This window comes from Pseudoliparis swirei, chromosome 20 (genome assembly GCF_029220125.1).
Source record: "Pseudoliparis swirei isolate HS2019 ecotype Mariana Trench chromosome 20, NWPU_hadal_v1, whole genome shotgun sequence".
NCBI classification, from domain to species: domain Eukaryota; kingdom Metazoa; phylum Chordata; class Actinopteri; order Perciformes; family Liparidae; genus Pseudoliparis; species Pseudoliparis swirei.
The window spans coordinates 365,795-384,564 of record NC_079407.1 but is presented as its reverse complement, the minus strand read 5'-3'; the positions used below and the strand labels follow the sequence as shown (position 1 = coordinate 384,564).

Sequence of the window (18,770 nt, the reverse complement as noted above, 5' to 3'; positions counted from 1 at the left end):
CACGTTGTTCCTCTACAGTCTACGTACGGTCAAGGAGGTCACGTTGTTCCTCTACAGTCTACGACGGTCAAGGAGGTCACGTTGTTCCTCTACAGTCTACGACGGTCAAGGAGGTCACCTTGTTCCTCTACAGTCTACGTACGGTCAAGGAGGTCACGTTGTTCCTCTACAGTCTACGACGGTCAAGGAGGTCACGTTGTTCCTCTACAGTCTACGTGACGGTCAAGGAGGTCACGTTGTTCCTCTACAGTCTACGACGGTCAAGGAGGTCACGTTGTTCCTCTACAGTCTACATACGGTCAAGGAGGTCACGTTGTTCCTCTACAGTCTACGTACGGTCAAGGTGGTCACGTTGTTCCTCTAGAGTCTACGACGGTCAAGGAGGTCACGTTGTTCCTCTACAGTCTACGACGGTCAAGGAGGTCACGTTGTTCCTCTACAGTCTACGACGGTCAAGGAGGTCACGTTGTTCCTCTACAGTCTACGACGGTCAAGGAGGTCACGTTGTTCCTCTACAATCTACGTACGGTCAAGGAGGTCACGTTGTTCCTCTACAGTCTACGTACGGTCAAGGAGGTCACGTTGTTCCTCTACAGTCTACGTACGGTCAAGGAGGTCACGTTGTTCCTCTACAGTCTACGTACGGTCAAGGAGGTCACGTTGTTCCTCTACAGTCTACGTACGGTCAAGGAGGTCACGTTGTTCCTCTACAGTCTACGTACGGTCAAGGAGGTCACGTTGTTCCTCTACAGTCTACGTACGGTCAAGGAGGTCACGTTGTTACTCTACAGTCTACGACGGTCAAGGAGGTCACGTTGTTCCTCTACAGTCTACGTACGGTCAAGGAGGTCACGTTGTTCCTCTACAGTCTACGACGGTCAAGGAGGTCACGTTGTTCCTCTACAGTCTACGTACGGTCAAGGAGGTCACGTTGTTCCTCTAAGTCTACGACGGTCAAGGAGGTCACGTTGTTCCTCTACAGTCTACGTGACGGTCAAGGAGGTCACGTTGTTCCTCTACAGTCTACGTGCGGTCAAGGAGGTCACGTTGTTCCTCTACAGTCTACGTGACGGTCAAGGAGGTCACGTTGTTCCTCTACAGTCTACGACGGTCAAGGAGGTCACGTTGTTCCTCTACAGTCTACGTACGGTCAAGGAGGTCACGTTGTTCCTCTACAGTCTACGTACGGTCAAGGAGGTCACGTTGTTCCTCTAGTCTACGTACGGTCAAGGAGGTCACGTTGTTCCTCTACAGTCTACGTACGGTCAAGGAGGTCACGTTGTTCCTCTACAGTCTACGACGGTCAAGGAGGTCACGTTGTTCCTCTACAGTCTACGTGACGGTCAAGGAGGTCACGTTGTCCCTCTACAGTCTTGGTGCGGTCAAGAAGGTCACGTTGTTCCTCTAGTCTACGTGCGGTCAAGGAGGTCACGTTGTTCCTCTACAGTCTACGACGGTCAAGGAGGTCACGTTGTTCCTCTACAGTCTACGACGGTCAAGGAGGTCACGTTGTTCCTCTACAGTCTACGTACGGTCAAGGAGGTCACGTTGTTCCTCTACAGTCTACGACGGTCAAGGAGGTCACGTTGTTCCTCTACAGTCTACGTGACGGTCAAGGAGGTCACGTTGTTCCTCTATAGTCTACGTGACGGTCAAGGAGGTCACGTTGTTCCTCTACAGTCTACGTACGGTCAAGGAGGTCACGTTGTTCCTCTACAGTCTACGTGACGGTCAAGGAGGTCACGTTGTTCCTCTACAGTCTACGACGGTCAAGGAGGTCACGTTGTTCCTCTACAGTCTACGACGGTCAAGGAGGTCACGTTGTTCCTCTACAGTCTACGACGGTCAAGGAGGTCACGTTGTTCCTCTACAGTCTACGTGCGGTCAAGGAGGTCACGTTGTTCCTCTACAGTCTACGTACGGTCAAGGAGGTCACGTTGTTCCTCTACAGTCTACGACGGTCAAGGAGGTCACGTTGTTCCTCTAGAGTCTACGACGGTCAAGGAGGTCACGTTGTTCCTCTACAGTCTACGTCACGGTCAAGGAGGTCACGTTGTTCCTCTACAGTCTACGTACGGTCAAGGAGGTCACGTTGTTCCTCTACAGTCTACGTACGGTCAAGGAGGTCACGTTGTTCCTCTACAGTCTACGTACGGTCAAGGAGGTCACGTTGTTCCTCTACAGTCTACGACGGTCAAGGAGGTCACGTTGTTCCTCTACAGTCTACGTACGGTCAAGGAGGTCACGTTGTTCCTCTACAGTCTACGTACGGTCAAGGAGGTCACGTTGTTCCTCTAGAGTCTACGTACGGTCAAGGAGGTCACGTTGTTCCTCTACAGTCTACGTACGGTCAAGGAGGTCACGTTGTTCCTCTACAGTCTACGTACGGTCAAGGAGGTCACGTTGTTCCTCTACAGTCTACATACGGTCAAGGAGGTCACGTTGTTCCTCTACAGTCTACGACGGTCAAGGAGGTCACGTTGTTCCTCTCTACGTCGGTCAAGGAGGTCACGTTGTTCCTCTACAGTCTACGACGGTCAAGGAGGTCACGTTGTTCCTAGAGTCTACATACGGTCAAGGAGGTCACGTTGTTCCTCTACAGTCACATACGGTCAAGGAGGTCACGTTGTTCCTCTCTACAGTCTCGTGCGGTCAAGGAGGTCACGTTGTTCCTCTACAGTCTACGACGGTCAAGGAGGTCACGTTGTTCCTCTGTCTACAGTCAAGGAGGTCACGTTGTTCAAGGAGGTCACGTTGTTCCTCTACAGTCTACGTCAAGGAGAGGTCACGTTGTTCCGGTCAAGGAGGTCACGTTGTTCTCTAGGTCCCGTGCGGTCAAGGAGGTCACGTTGTTCCTCTACAGTCTACGTGGTCAAGGAGGTCACGTTGTTCCTCTAGAGTCACGGGTCAAGGAGGTCACGTTGTTCCTCCAGTCTACATCACGGTCAAGGAGGTCACGTTGTTCCTCTAGAGTCTATACGGTCAAGGAGGTCACGTTGTTCCTCTACAGTCGTTGTCACGGTCAAGGAGGTCACGTTGTTCCTCTACAGTCTACATGCGGTCAAGGAGGTCACGTTGTTCCTCTACAGTCTACGGTCAAGGAGGTCACGTTGTTCCTCTAGTCTACGTACGGTCAAGGAGGTCACGTTGTTCCTCTACAGTCTACGTACGGTCAAGGAGGTCACGTTGTTCCTCTACAGTCTACGTACGGTCAAGGAGGTCACGTTGTTCCTCTACAGTCTACGTACGGTCAAGGAGGTCACGTTGTTCCTCTACAGTCTACATACGGTCAAGGAGGTCACGTTGTTCCTCTACAGTCTACGGTCAAGGAGGTCACGTTGTTCCTCTAGTCTACGTACGGTCAAGGAGGTCACGTTGTTCCTCTACAGTCTACGTACGGTCAAGGAGGTCACGTTGTTCCTCTACAGTCTCACGTGCGGTCAAGGAGGTCACGTTGTTCCTCTACAGTCTACACGTGCGGTCAAGGAGGTCACGTTGTTCCTCTAGTCTCACGTGACGGTCAAGGAGGTCACGTTGTTCCTCTACAGTCTACGTACGGTCAAGGAGGTCACGTTGTTCCTCTAGTTCACGACGGTCAAGGAGGTCCGTTGTTCCTCTACAGTCTACGTCTGGTCAAGGAGGTCACGTTGTTCCTCTAGTTCATACGGTCAAGGAGGCCACATTGTTCCTCTACAGTCTACGTGCGGTCAAGGAGGTCACGTTGTTCCTCTACGGTCTACGTACGGTCAAGGAGGTCACGTTGTTCCTCTACAGTCTACGCGGTCAAGGAGGTCACGTTGTTCCTCTACAGTCTACGTACGGTCAAGGAGGTCACGTTGTTCCTCTGTCACAGGAGGCGTTGTTCTCTACGTGACGGGTCAAGGAGGTCACGTTGTTCCTCTACAGTCTACGTCACGGTCAAGGAGGTCACGTTGTTCCTCTACAGTCTACGTACGTTCAAGGAGGTCACGTTGTTCCTCTACAGTCTACATACGGTCAAGGAGGTCACGTTGTTCCTCTACAGTCTACGTACGGTCAAGGAGGTCACGTTGTTCCTCAGTCTACGACGGTCAAGGAGGTCACGTTGTTCCTCTACAGTCTACGTACGGTCAAGGAGGTCACGTTGTTCCTCTACAGTCTACGTACGGTCAAGGAGGTCACGTTGTTCCTCTAGAGTCTACATACGGTCAAGGAGGTCACGTTGTTCCTCTACAGTCTACGGTCAAGGAGGTCACGTTGTTCCTCTACAGTCTACACGGTCAAGGAGGTCACGTTGTTCCTCTACAGTCTACGTGCGGTCAAGGAGGTCACGTTGTTCCTCTACAGTCTACGGTCAAGGAGGTCACGTTGTTCCTCTACGTGACGGTCAAGGAGGTCACGTTGTTCCTCTACAGTCTACGTGCGGTCAAGGAGGTCACGTTGTTCCTCTACAGTCTACGACGGTCAAGGAGGTCACGTTGTTCCTCTACAGTCTACGACGGTCAAGGAGGTCACGTTGTTCCACAGTCTACATACGGTCAAGGAGGTCACGTTGTTCCTCTACAGTCTACGTCGGTCAAGGAGGTCACGTTGTTCCTCTACAGTCTACATGACGGTCAAGGAGGTCACGTTGTTCCTCTAGTCTACGACGGTCAAGGAGGTCACGTTGTTCCTCTATAGTCTACATACGGTCAAGGAGGTCACGTTGTTCCTCTACAGTCTACGTGCGGTCAAGGAGGTCACGTTGTTCCTCTGTCTCACGTACGGTCAAGGAGGTCACGTTGTTCCTCTAGTCTCTACGGTCAAGGAGGACACGTTGTTCCTCTACAGTCTACGACGGTCAAGGAGGTCACGTTGTTCCTCTAGTCTAACGGTCAAGGAGGTCACGTTGTTCCTCAGTCTAGTCACGGTCAAGGAGGTCACGTTGTTCCTCTACAGTACGGTCAAGGAGGTCACGTTGTTCCTCTACAGTCTGACGGTCAAGGAGGTCACGTTGTTCCTCTACAGTCTACGTGACGGTCAAGGAGGTCACGTTGTTCCTCTACAGTCTACGTGCGGTCAAGGAGGTCACGTTCTTCCTCTCCAGTCTTCGTACGGTCACGGCGGTCACGTTCTTCCTCTTGAGTCTACGACGGTCAAGGAGGTCACGTTGTTCCTCTACAGTCTACACGGTCAAGGAGGTCACGTTGTTCCTCTACAGTCTACGGTCAAGGAGGTCACGTTGTTCCTCTAGTCTACGACGGTCAAGGAGGACACGTTGTTCCTCTACAGTCTACGACGGTCAAGGAGGTCACGTTGTTCCTCTAGGTCTACGTGCGGTCAAGGAGGTCACGTTGTTCCTCTACATACGGTCAAGGAGGTCACGTTGTTCCTCTACAGTCTACATGACGTCAAGGAGGTCACGTTGTTCCTCTACAGTCTACATACGGGCAAGGAGGTCACGTTGTTCGTCAGTCTACGACGGTCAAGGAGGTCACGTTGTTCCTCTACAGTCTACATACGGTCAAGGAGGTCACGTTGTTCCTCTACAGTCTACGTACGGTCAAGGAGGTCACGTTGTTCCTCTACAGTCTACGTACGGTCAAGGAGGTCACGTTGTTCCTCTAGAGTCTACGTACGGTCAAGGAGGTCACGTTGTTCCTCTACAGTCTACATACGGTCAAGGAGGTCACGTTGTTCCTCTACAGTCTACATACGGTCAAGGAGGTCACGTTGTTCCTCTACAGTCTACGTACGGTCAAGGAGGTCACGTTGTTCCTCTACAGTCTACGTACGGTCAAGGAGGTCACGTTGTTCCTCTAGTCTACGTGGTCAAGGAGGTCACGTTGTTCCTACAGTCTACGTGCGGTCAAGGAGGTCACGTTGTTCCTCTACAGTCTACGACGGTCAAGGAGGTCACGTTGTTCCTCAGAGTCTACGTGCGGTCAAGGAGGTCACGTTGTTCCTCTACAGTCTACCTACGGTCAAGGAGGTCACGTTGTTCCTCTACAGTCTACGTGACGGTCAAGGAGGTCACGTTGTTCCTCTACAGTCTACGACGGTCAAGGAGGTCACGTTGTTCCTCTACAGTCTACGTGCGGTCAAGGAGGAGGTCACGTTGTTCCTCAACAGTCTACGTACGGTCAAGGAGGTCACGTTGTTCCTCTAGTCTACATACGGTCAAGGAGGTCACGTTGTTCCTCTACAGTCTACGTACGGTCAAGGAGGTCACGTTGTTCCTCTACAGTCTACGTACGGTCAAGGAGGTCACGTTGTTCCTCTACAGTCCACGGTCAAGGAGGTCTACAGTCACGGTCAAGGAGGTCACGTTGTTCCTCTAGTCTACGTACGGTCAAGGAGGTCACGTTGTTCCTCTAGAGTCTACGTACGGTCAAGGAGGTCACGTTGTTCCTCTACAGTCTACCGGTCAAGGAGGTCACGTTGTTCCTCTACAGTCTACGTACGGTCAAGGAGGTCACGTTGTTCCTCTACAGTCTACATACGGTCAAGGAGGTCACGTTGTTCCTCTACAGTCTACGTATGGTCAAGGAGGTCACGTTGTTCCTCTACAGTCTACGTACGGTCAAGGAGGTCACGTTGTTCCTCTACAGTCTACGTACGGTCAAGGAGGTCACGTTGTTCCTCTACAGTCTACGTACGGTCAAGGAGGTCACGTTGTTCCTCTACAGTCTACATACGGTCAAGGAGGTCACGTTGTTCCTCTACAGTCTACGTACGGTCAAGGAGGTCACGTTGTTCCTCTAGTCTACGGTCAAGGAGGTCACGTTGTTCCTCTACAGTTCACGTACGTCAAGGAGGTCACGTTGTTCCTCTACAGTCTACGTACGGTCAAGGAGGTCACGTTGTTCCTCTAGTCTACGTACGGTCAAGGAGGTCACGTTGTTCCTCTACAGTCTACGTACGGTCAAGGAGGTCACGTTGTTCCTCTACAGTCTACGACGGTCAAGGAGGTCACGTTGTTCCTCTACAGTCTACATACGGTCAAGGAGGTCACGTTGTTCCTCTACAGTCTACGACGGTCAAGGAGGTCACGTTGTTCCTCTACAGAGTCTACGACGGTCAAGGAGGTCACGTTGTTCCTCTACAGTCTACGACGGTCAAGGAGGTCACGTTGTTCCTCTACAGTCTACGACGGTCAAGGAGGTCACGTTGTTCCTCTACAGTCTACGACGGTCAAGGAGGTCACGTTGTTCCTCTACAGTCTACGTACGGTCAAGGAGGTCACGTTGTTCTCTACAGTCTACTGACGGTCAAGGAGGTCACGTTGTTCCTCTACAGTCTACGACGGTCAAGGAGGTCACGTTGTTCCTCTACAGTCTACGACGGTCAAGGAGGTCACGTTGTTCCTCTACACTCTACGTGCGGTCAAGGAGGTCACGTTGTTCCTCTACAGTCTACGTGACGGTCAAGGAGGTCACGTTGTTCCTCTACAGTCTACGGTCAAGGAGGTCACGTTGTTCCTCAGTCTACGTGGTCAAGGAGGTCACGTTGTTCCTCTACAGTCTACGTGACGGTCAAGGAGGTCACGTTGTTCCTCTACAGTCTACGACGGTCAAGGAGGTCACGTTGTTCCTCTACAGTCTACGACGGTCAAGGAGGTCACGTTGTTCCTCTACAGTCTACGTGACGGTCAAGGAGGTCACGTTGTTCCTCTACAGTCTACGTACGGTCAAGGAGGTCACGTTGTTCCTCTAGAGTCTACGTACGGTCAAGGAGGTCACGTTGTTCCTCTAGTCTACGTACGGTCAAGGAGGTCACGTTGTTCCTCTACATTCTACGTACGGTCTAGGAGGTCACGTTGTTCCTCTACAGTCCACGGTCAAGGAGGTCACGTTGTTCCTCTACAGTCTACATACGGTCAAGGAGGTCACGTTGTTCCTCTACAGTCTACATACGGTCAAGGAGGTCACGTTGTTCCTCTACAGTCTACATACGGTCAAGGAGGTCACGTTGTTCCTCTACAGTCTACACGGTCAAGGAGGTCACGTTGTTCCTCTACAGTCTACGTACGGTCAAGGAGGTCACGTTGTTCCTCTACAGTCTACGTACGGTCAAGGAGGTCACGTTGTTCCTCTAGAGTCTACGTACGGTCAAGGAGGTCACGTTGTTCCTCTAGAGTCTACGTACGGTCAAGGAGGTCACGTTGTTCCTCTAGAGTCTACGTACGGTCAAGGAGGTCACGTTGTTCCTCTAGAGTCTACGTACGGTCAAGGAGGTCACGTTGTTCCTCTACAGTCTACGTACGGTCAAGGAGGTCACGTTGTTCCTCTAGAGTCTACATACGGTCAAGGAGGTCACGTTGTTCCTCTACAGTCTACGTACGGTCAAGGAGGTCACGTTGTTCCTCTAGTCTACGTACGGTCAAGGAGGTCACGCTGTTCCTCTAGAGTCTCAGACGGTCAAGGAGGTCACGTTGTTCCTCTAGAGTCTACGTACGGTCAAGGAGGTCACGTTGTTCCTCTAGAGTCTACATACGGTCAAGGAGGTCACGTTGTTCCTCTACAGTCTACGTACGGTCAAGGAGGTCACGTTGTTCCTCTACAGTCTACATACGGTCAAGGAGGTCACGTTGTTCCTCTACAGTCTACGTACGGTCAAGGAGGTCACGTTGTTCCTCTACAGTCTACATACGGTCAAGGAGGTCACGTTGTTCCTCTACAGTCTACGTACGGTCAAGGAGGTCACGTTGTTCCTACAGTCTACGTACGGTCAAGGAGGTCACGTTGTTCCTCTAGAGTCTACGTACGGTCAAGGAGGTCACGTTGTTCCTCTAGAGTCTACATACGGTCAAGGAGGTCACGTTGTTCCTCTACAGTCTACGTACGGTCAAGGAGGTCACGTTGTTCCTACTACAGTCTACGACGGTCAAGGAGGTCACGTTGTTCCTCTACAGTCTACGACGGTCAAGGAGGTCACGTTGTTCCTCTACATTCTACGACGGTCAAGGAGGTCACGTTGTTCCTCTACAGTCTACTGATACGGTCAAGGAGGTCACGTTGTTCCTCTACAGTCTACGACGGTCAAGGAGGTCACGTTGTTCCTCTAGAGTCTACGACGGTCAAGGAGGTCACGTTGTTCCCTACAGTCTACGTACGGTCAAGGAGGTCACGTTGTTCCTCTACAGTCTACGTACGGTCAAGGAGGTCACGTTGTTCCTCTACAGTCTACGTACGGTCAAGGAGGTCACGTTGTTCCTCTACAGTCTACAGTCAAGGAGGTCACGTTGTTCCTACAGTCTACGTGCGGTCAAGGAGGTCACGTTGTTCCTCTACAGTCTATACGGTCAAGGAGGTCACGTTGTTCCTCCTAGTCTACGTACGGTCAAGGAGGTCACGTTGTTCCTCTACAGTCTACATACGGTCAAGGAGGTCACGTTGTTCCTCTAGTCTACGTACGGTCAAGGAGGTCACGTTGTTCCTCTAGAGTCTACGTACGGTCAAGGAGGTCACGTTGTTCCTCTACAGTCTACGTACGGTCAAGGAGGTCACGTTGTTCCTCTACAGTCTACATACGGTCAAGGAGGTCACGTTGTTCCTCTAGAGTCTACATACGGTCAAGGAGGTCACGTTGTTCCTCTACAGTCTACGTACGGTCAAGGAGGTCACGTTGTTCCTCTACAGTCTACGTACGGTCAAGGAGGTCACGTTGTTCCTCTACGGTCAAGGAGGTCACGTTGTTCCTCTACCTACGGTCAAGGAGGTCACGTTGTTCCTCTACAGTCTACGTACGGTCAAGGAGGTCACGTTGTTCCTCTAGTCTACGTACGGTCAAGGAGGTCACGTTGTTCCTCTACAGTCTACGTACGGTCAAGGAGGTCACGTTGTTCCTCTACAGTCTACGTACGGTCAAGGAGGTCACGTTGTTCCTCTACAGTCTACGTACGGTCAAGGAGGTCACGTTGTTCCTCTACAGTCTACATACGGTCAAGGAGGTCACGTTGTTCCTCTAGTCTACATACGGTCAAGGAGGTCACGTTGTTCCTCTAGAGTCTACGTACGGTCAAGGAGGTCACGTTGTTCCTCTACAGTCTACGTACGGTCAAGGAGGTCACGTTGTTCCTCTATAGTCTACGTACGGTCAAGGAGGTCACGTTGTTCCTCTGGTCTACATACGGTCAAGGAGGTCACGTTGTTCCTCTACAGTCTACGTACGGTCAAGGAGGTCACGTTGTTCCTCTACAGTCTACGTACGGTCAAGGAGGTCACGTTGTTCCTCTACAGTCTACGTACGGTCAAGGAGGTCACGTTGTTCCTCTACAGTTCACGACGGTCAAGGAGGTCACGCTGTTCCTCTACAGTCTACATACGGTCAAGGAGGTCACGTTGTTCCTCTACAGTCTACGACGGTCAAGGAGGTCACGTTGTTCCTCTACAGTCTACGCGGTCAAGGAGGTCACGTTGTTCCTCTACAGTCTACGTACGGTCAAGGAGGTCACGTTGTTCCTCTACAGTCTACGCACGGTCAAGGAGGTCACGTTGTTCCTCTACAGTCTACGTGACGATCAAGGAGGTCACGTTGTTCCTCTAGAGTCTACATACGGTCAAGGAGGTCACGTTGTTCCTCAACAGTCTACGTACGGTCAAGGAGGTCACGTTGTTCCTCTACAGTCTACGTACGGTCAAGGAGGTCACGTTGTTCCTCTACAGTCTACGACGGTCTAGGAGGTCACGTTGTTCCTCTAGTCTACATACGGTCAAGGAGGTCACGTTGTTCCTCTACAGTCTACATGCGGTCAAGGACGTCACGTTGTTCCTCTACAGTCTACGACGGTCAAGGAGGTCCGTTGTTCTCTACAGTCTCACGTTGTTAGTCTACGGGTCAAGGAGGTCACGTTGTTCCTCTACAGTCTACATACGGTCAAGGAGGTCACGTTGTTCCTCTACAGTCTACACGGTCAAGGAGGTCACGTTGTTCCTCTAGAGTCTACGTACGGTCAAGGAGGTCACGTTGTTCCTCTACAGTCTACGTCACGGTCAAGGAGGTCACGTTGTTCCTCTACAGTCTACGACGGTCAAGGAGGTCACGTTGTTCCTCTACAGTCTACGTGACGGTCAAGGAGGTCACGTTGTTCCTCTACAGTCTACATACGGTCAAGGAGGTCACGTTGTTCCTACAGTCTACGACGGTCAAGGAGGTCACGTTGTTCCTCTACAGTCTACGACGACGGTCAAGGAGGTCACGTTGTTCCTCTACAGTCTACGACGGTCAAGGAGGTCACGTTGTTCCTCTAGAGTCTACGCACGGTCAAGGAGGTCACGCTGTTCCCACAGTCTACAGTCTGACGGTCAAGGAGGTCACGTTGTTCCTCTACAGTCTACGACGGTCAAGGAGGTCACGTTGTTCCTCTACAGTCTACGACGGTCAAGGAGGTCACGTTGTTCCTCTACAGTCTACGACGGTCAAGGAGGTCACGTTGTTCCTCTAGAGTCTACATACGGTCAAGGAGGTCACGTTGTTCCTCTACAGTCTACGACGGTCAAGGAGGTCACGTTGTTCCTCTACAGTCTACATACGGTCAAGGAGGTCACGTTGTTCCTCTACAGTCTACGACGGTCAAGGAGGTCACGTTGTTCCTCTACAGTCTACATGCGGTCAGGAGGAGGTCACGTTGTTCCTCTACAGTCTACGGTCAAGGAGGTCACCTTGTTCCTCTACAGTCTACGTACGGTCAAGGAGGTCACGTTGTTCCTACAGTCTACGACGGTCAAGGAGGTCACGTTGTTCCTCTACAGTCTACATACGGTCAAGGAGGTCACGTTGTTCCTCTAGAGTCTACATCGGTCAAGGAGTCCGTTGTTCCTACAGTCTACGACGGTCAAGGAGGTCACGTTGTTCCTCCAGTCTACGACGGTCAAGGAGGTCACGTTGTTCCTCTAGAGTCTACGTACGGTCAAGGAGGTCACGTTGTTCCTCTAGAGTCTACGTATGGTCAAGGAGGTCACGTTGTTCCTCTACAGTCTACATACGGTCAAGGAGGTCACGGTGTTCCTCTAGAGTCTACGTACGGTCAAGGAGGTCACGGTGTTCCTCTAGTCACAGTCACGGTCAAGGAGGTCACGTTGTTCCTCTACAGTCTACGTACGGTCAAGGAGGTCACGTTGTTCCTCTACAGTCTACGTACGGTCAAGGAGGTCACGTTGTTCCTCTAGAGTCTACGTACGGTCAAGGAGGTCACGTTGTTCCTCTACAGTCTACGACGGTCAAGGAGGTCACGTTGTTCCTCTAGAGTCTCACGGTCAAGGAGGTCACGTTGTTCCTCTACGGTCTACACGGTCAAGGAGGTCACGTTGTTCCTCTACAGTCTACGTACGGTCAAGGAGGTCACGTTGTTCCTCTACAGTCTACATACGGTCAAGGAGGTCACGTTGTTCCTCTACAGTCTACATACGGTCAAGGAGGTCACGTTGTTCCTCTACAGTCTACGTACGGTCAAGGAGGTCACGTTGTTCCTCTACAGTCTACGTGACGGTCAAGGAGGTCACGTTGTTCCTCCAGAGTCTACGACGGTCAAGGAGGTCACGTTGTTCCTCTACAGTCTCGTACGGTCAAGGAGGTCACGTTGTTCCTCTACAGTCTACGACGGTCAAGGAGGTCACGTTGTTCCTCTAGAGTCTACGACGGTCAAGGAGGTCACGTTGTTCCTCCAGTCTACGTGACGGTCAAGGAGGTCACGTTGTTCCTCTCGTGCGGTCAAGGAGGTCACGTTCCTCTACAGTGACGGGTCAAGGAGGTCACGTTGTTCCTCTACAGTCTACGTGACGGTCAAGGAGGTCACGTTGTTCCTCTACAGTCTACGTGCGGTCAAGGAGGTCACGTTGTTCCTCTGCAGTCTACGTGACGGTCATGGAGGTCACGTTGTTCCTCTACAGTCTACATACGGTCAAGGAGGTCACGGTGTTCCTCTAGAGTCTACGTACGGTCAAGGAGGGCACGTTGTTCCTCTAGAGTCTACGACGGTCAAGGAGGTCACGTTGTTCCTCTACAGTCTACGACGGGTCAAAGAGGTCACGTTGTTCCTCTACAGTCTACGACGGTCAAGGAGGTCACGTTGTTCCTCTACAGTCTACGTACGGTCAAGGAGGTCACGTTGTTCCTCTAGTCTACGTACGGTCACGTTGTTCCTCTACAGTCTACGTACGGTCAAGGAGGTCACGTTGTTCCTCTACAGTCTACACGGGTCAAGGAGGTCACGTTGTTCCTCTACAGTCTACGCGGTCAAGGAGGTGACGTTGTTCCTCTAGAGTCTACATACGGTCAAGGAGGTCACGTTGTTCCTCTACATGCTACCACCGGTCAAGGAGGTCACGCTGCTCCTCTACAGTCTACGTACGGTCAAGGAGGTCACGTTGTTCCTCTATAGTCTACGTACGGTCAAGGAGGTCACGTTGTTCCTCTAGTCTACGTACGGTCAAGGAGGTCACGTTGTTCCTCTACAGTCTACGGTCAAGGAGGTCACGTTGTTCCTCAGTAGTCTAGACGGTCAAGGAGGTCACGTTGTTCCTCTACAGTCTACGTACGGTCAAGGAGGTCACGTTGTTCCTCTACAGTCTACATACGGTCAAGGAGGTCACGTTGTTCCTCAAGAGTCTACATACGGTCAAGGAGGTCACGTTGTTCCTCTACAGTCTACGGTCAAGGAGGTCACGTTGTTCCTCTACAGTCTACATACGGTCAAGGAGGTCACGTTGTTCCTCTACAGTCTACATACGGTCAAGGAGGTCACGTTGTTCCTCTACAGTCTACGTACGGTCAAGGAGGTCACGTTGTTCCTCTAGTCTACATACGGTCAAGGAGGTCACGTTGTTCCTCTACAGTCTACATACGGTCAAGGAGGTCACGTTGTTCCTCTAGTCTACGTACGGTCAAGGAGGTCACGTTGTTCCTCTACAGTCTATGTACGGTCAAGGAGGTCACGTTGTTCCTCTAGAGTCTACGTACGGTCAAGGAGGTCACGTTGTTCCTCTAGAGTCTACGTACGGTCAAGGAGGTCACGTTGTTCCTCTACAGTCTACATACGGTCAAGGAGGTCACGTTGTTCCTCTAGTCTACGTACGGTCAAGGAGGTCACGTTGTTCCTCTACAGTCTACGTACGGTCAAGGAGGTCACGTTGTTCCTCTACAGTCTACGTACGGTCAAGGAGGTCACGTTGTTCCTCTAGAGTCTACGTACGGTCAAGGAGGTCACGTTGTTCCTCTACAGTCTACGTACGGTCAAGGAGGTCACGTTGTTCCTCTACAGTCTACGTACGGTCAAGGAGGTCACGTTGTTCCTCAACAGTCTACGTACGGTCAAGGAGGTCACGTTGTTCCTCTACAGTCTACATACGGTCAAGGAGGTCACGTTGTTCCTCAGTTACACGACGGGTCAAGGAGGTCACGTTGTTCCTCTACAGTCTACATACGGTCAAGGAGGTCACGTTGTTCCTCTACAGTCTACGTACGGTCAAGGAGGTCACGTTGTTCCTCTACAGTCTACGTACGGTCAAGGAGGTCACGTTGTTCCTCTACAGTCTACGTACGGTCAAGGAGGTCACGTTGTTCCTCTAGAGTCTACGTACGGTCAAGGAGGTCACGTTGTTCCTCTAGAGTCTACGTACGGTCAAGGAGGTCACGTTGTTCCTCTACAGTCTACGTACGGTCAAGGAGGTCACGTTGTTCCTCTACAGTCTACATACGGTCAAGGAGGTCACGTTGTTCCTCTAGAGTCTACGTACGGTCAAGGAGGTCACGTTGTTCCTCTACAGTCTACATACGGTCAAGGAGGTCACGTTGTTCCTCTACAGTCTACATACGGTCAAGGAGGTCACGTTGTTCCTACAGTCTACATACGGTCAAGGAGGTCACGTTGCTCCTCTACACGTGACGGTCAAGGAGGTCACGTTGTTCCTCTAGTCTACACGGTCAAGAGAGGTCACGTTGTTCCTCTACAGTCTACGACGGTCAAGGAGGTCACGTTGTTCCTCTACAGTCTACATACGGTCAAGGAGGTCGTTGTTCCTCTAGTCTACGACGGTCAAGGAGGTCACGTTGTTCCTCTAGAGTCTACGGTCAAGGAGGTCACGTTGTTCCTCTACAGTCTAAGTACGGTCAAGGAGGTCACGTTGGTCCTGTACAGTCTACGTGACGTCAAGGAGGTCACGTTGTTCCTCTACAGTCTACGTGACGGTCAAGGAGGTCACGTTGTTCCTCTAGTCTACGTACGGTCAAGGAGGTCACGTTGTTCCTCTACAGTCTACGGACGGTCAAGGGGGTCACGTTGTTCCTCTACAGTCTACGCACGGTCAAGGAGGTCACGTTGTTCCTCTAGACTCTACGTACGGTCAAGGAGGTCACGTTGTTCCTCTAGAGTCTACGTACGGTCAAGGAGGTCACGTTGTTCCTCTAGAGTCTACGTACGGTCAAGGAGGTCACGTTGTTCCTCTAGTCTACGTACGGTCAAGGAGGTCACGTTGTTCCTCTACAGTCTACGTACGGTCAAGGAGGTCACGTTGTTCCTCTAGAGTCTACATACGGTCAAGGAGGTCACATTGTTCCTCTAGAGTCTACGTACGGTCAAGGAGGTCACGTTGTTCCTCTAGAGTCTACGTACGGTCAAGGAGGTCACGTTGTTCCTCTACAGTCTACGTACGGTCAAGGAGGTCACGTTGTTCCTCTAGAGTCTACATACGGTCAAGGAGGTCACATTGTTCCTCTAGAGTCTACGTACGGTCAAGGAGGTCACATTGTTCCTCTACAGTCTACGTACGGTCAAGGAGGTCACATTGTTCCTCTACAGTCTACGTACGGTCAAGGAGGTCACATTGTTCCTCTACAGTCTACGTACGGTCAAGGAGGTCACGTTGTTCCTACCTGATGGTTTTATTGTGTAAACGGTCTTCTCAGTCTTTGACCTCAGTTCACACTCCAGATGTCCCACTTTGTCCTTCAGAGCTTGGTTCTCCATGGCCAAGGTCACGTGCAGCTCTCTGAAGACTCTGCAGATCTTACGAACAGCCTCCCTGGTCATCATCTGGAGGACGGCAGTCAGCTGGTCCTGTATGGGAATCAACAGGTCAACTGAAGCTCCGTGTTTGTGTTGTTGGTCCATCTAAAGAAAGCGATCAAGGCATTTTTTCATGTCACGGAGTAAATGATGAATGAATGTCTCCAGAAACCTGCTGGAGACCCCGTACCGAGAGGAACCTATTGTATTTAGAGAAATTATTCTTATTATCTAGCAATAACACTTTGGGGGCTTCATCATATCCCAAAAGTTGTTACATTTAAACATGCATATCTAGACTTGTTTAAAATGTAATATTTTAGGGGCCTCGCATTCAGGTATGAGGAAATGTCTCTATAGCGCCCCCTTGAGGTAGAAAGCCCATAATTTTTGCAACCTGTGACGATTGACTTGACATTTGGCACACATGTCCACTTGGACCTGCTCGACAAAAAAGTCAATCATGGCATTAAAATGTGGCTCATCAGATTTTCCTCCATTTTGAATTTGGTAAAAAACAAGTTTTTTTTCATCACATAAACACTGGGTCACATTTTTATCAAACTTGATGTGGTTTAAAGTCACCAACAATGATCCAATACTTGTTGATCTCTCATTGCGTTCAGAGGATATGGACCAATGAACATGTAAGGGGTGTGGCTTAATACGTCAAGACACACAACTTCCAAATCACTTGGCCCATCCTCAGTCTAGTGTCCTAATCCAGGCCTCACTGTACACAAATATTTTCAGAATATTTCAATATTAGGCAGCGACGCAGTCAATAGCTCAACTTCTGCATTTTTAGCCTTTTGTCAGATTTTGGGGAATTGTAAAATAAAGAACTCCTCCTCGAGATTAAACCCGATTCATTTCACATTCAGGCCGATGATCTTTCGACCTTAGCAGGGAAAACGTATTAAAAGATTAAAAGAGGAAGAGACCTGTCAAACACATTGTAGCCCCGCCCTAAAGCATCCCGCTTTTGGGTCTGTTTGACCGTACTTTACTAAATGATCATCACGCTGTTTTGAAGAAGACTTGAAACATAAACTCATGTTTACAATGATTACCGAGGTCATAATTTAAGAGAGAAGTTGTCACTTGCTCATAGATTCCTTAATTACTCCTTAAATTTGTATAAATAAATGCATTACAAAGTCCATTGTTGTACAATTGACAACATTAGGCTGGAGATCAGAATCACAGTCGTGTCTGACGTCATGAACACGTGTCCATTGATGACCTCACCTCAGATTTTAGAGCCAACAAACACCACGCTTAATCTAAAGACATCTCTTAGAACAATATTAATGATAAACTGTACTTGTATAACATGTATTACAGTGCTTCAGTGTAGAAATAATACAGGTACACGCACTTTTCTACATAAGTATATATTTATAAACACTTATACACCAAATAGTTATAAATCCGAACTAGGTCTGTAAACTACAATTAGCTTACAGATCTAACAGGAAGTACGTCATTTGAAATCACGTTTCTGTTGTCTCGCGTGATTACAACTCCCAGCAAAGAAGGAAGTGACCGTGGGATTTTCCTCTGAAGCTCTGGTAGACTTGAACAATAAGATTGATTTCTATATATTTATATATATAGCTATGTAAGACACATGTCCCCTCACCCGTCTCTCCCGGCTGTCGGTCCCATGGTGGAGGACAGAGGCGGCGGACTCCACCGCCACCTCCATGATGAGCTCCGTCTGAGACGCGAAGGTGTCGGTCCGCTCCATGGCGGCCGCGAGTCTGCTGGAAGATCCGCGGAGCAGCAGCAGCAGGCCGGCGTACCGGGCCTCGGACGAGGTAGTCCGGTCCCGGTTCAGCGGGCCTGTGACTGTTGGAGAAAGTGTGAAACACAAACACTTTGGTTCTTTGTTTGCAATATGGCGCTCTGACTACATCCGGTTCACTGCCGAGTTCATTTCAAAGTAAAGGTCAGTTCACTGCCGAGTACCTTCAAAGTAAAGGTTGTGTCCAAAACTATACGATGAATTATGTTATTATTATATATTATTATTATTATGATGATTATTATTATTTTTACACGTAACAACTACCACAATACTACAGAATCATATCACACATAAACTATATAAATATTATATAAATATTCCTTGAAGCTATAGCTGCTTAAACTATGTAGTTACACGATTTGGCCACCAGATGGACGCAAACACAAGTCTAAACTTAAATTGTATCATACCTGAAAACATAACAGTAATATAAAATACAACAATAAGTAGAAAACTATTGAGTAAATGTATGAAAAATATAAAATGAGTCATATCACTTGAGGTTGGAGGATTTCAGAGACTGGACCAGCTCTCATCTTTAGGGTCTGTAAAAGCTTCAGCAGGTCCATGGCAGGAGGCTTCAGACCAGGACCCTCTGAGACGTGAAGTCACAAAGACTCCGGGGAGGAAGCAGAGTTAATAATGTGTGATGGAGAGATGAAAATTCATCCATAAGGAGAGAGGGGAGGAGAGAGGAGCTCAGTGTATCCTAAGCGTCCATAAGGAGAGAGGAGCTCAGTGTATCCTAAGCGTCCATAAGGAGAGAGGAGAGGAGAGAGGAGCTCAGTGTCTCCTAAGCGTCCATAAGGAGAGAGGAGAGAGGAGCTCAGTGTATCCTAAGCGTCCATAAGGAGAGAGGAGAGGAGAGAGGAGCTCAGTGTCTCCTAAGCGTCCTTAAGGAGAGAGGAGAGAGGAGCTCAGTGTCTCCTAAGCGTCCATAAGGAGAGAGGAGAGAGGAGCTCAGTGTATCCTAAGCGTCCATAAGGAGAGAGGAGA

At 50.1% G+C, this 18,770-nt stretch overlaps 1 protein-coding gene across 2 annotated transcripts in view; it reads right to left on the bottom strand.

Moving 5' to 3' along the window:
* LOC130210583 (zinc finger protein 883-like) overlaps positions 1–17,950 on the bottom strand; it is a 35,531-nt gene extending 17,581 nt beyond the window's left edge. For both annotated transcript variants that reach the window (XM_056441015.1, XM_056441016.1), the window contains exons 1-2: positions 17,607–17,950; positions 15,829–16,012 (exon numbers count right to left, since the gene is read on the bottom strand). In XM_056441015.1, the coding sequence (XP_056296990.1) occupies positions 15,829–16,012; positions 17,607–17,714 (292 nt within the window). In that variant the 5' untranslated portion in view covers positions 17,715–17,950. The remainder of the gene's footprint in view (positions 1–15,828; positions 16,013–17,606) is intronic.
* Between the last annotated feature and the right edge of the window lie 820 nt (positions 17,951–18,770).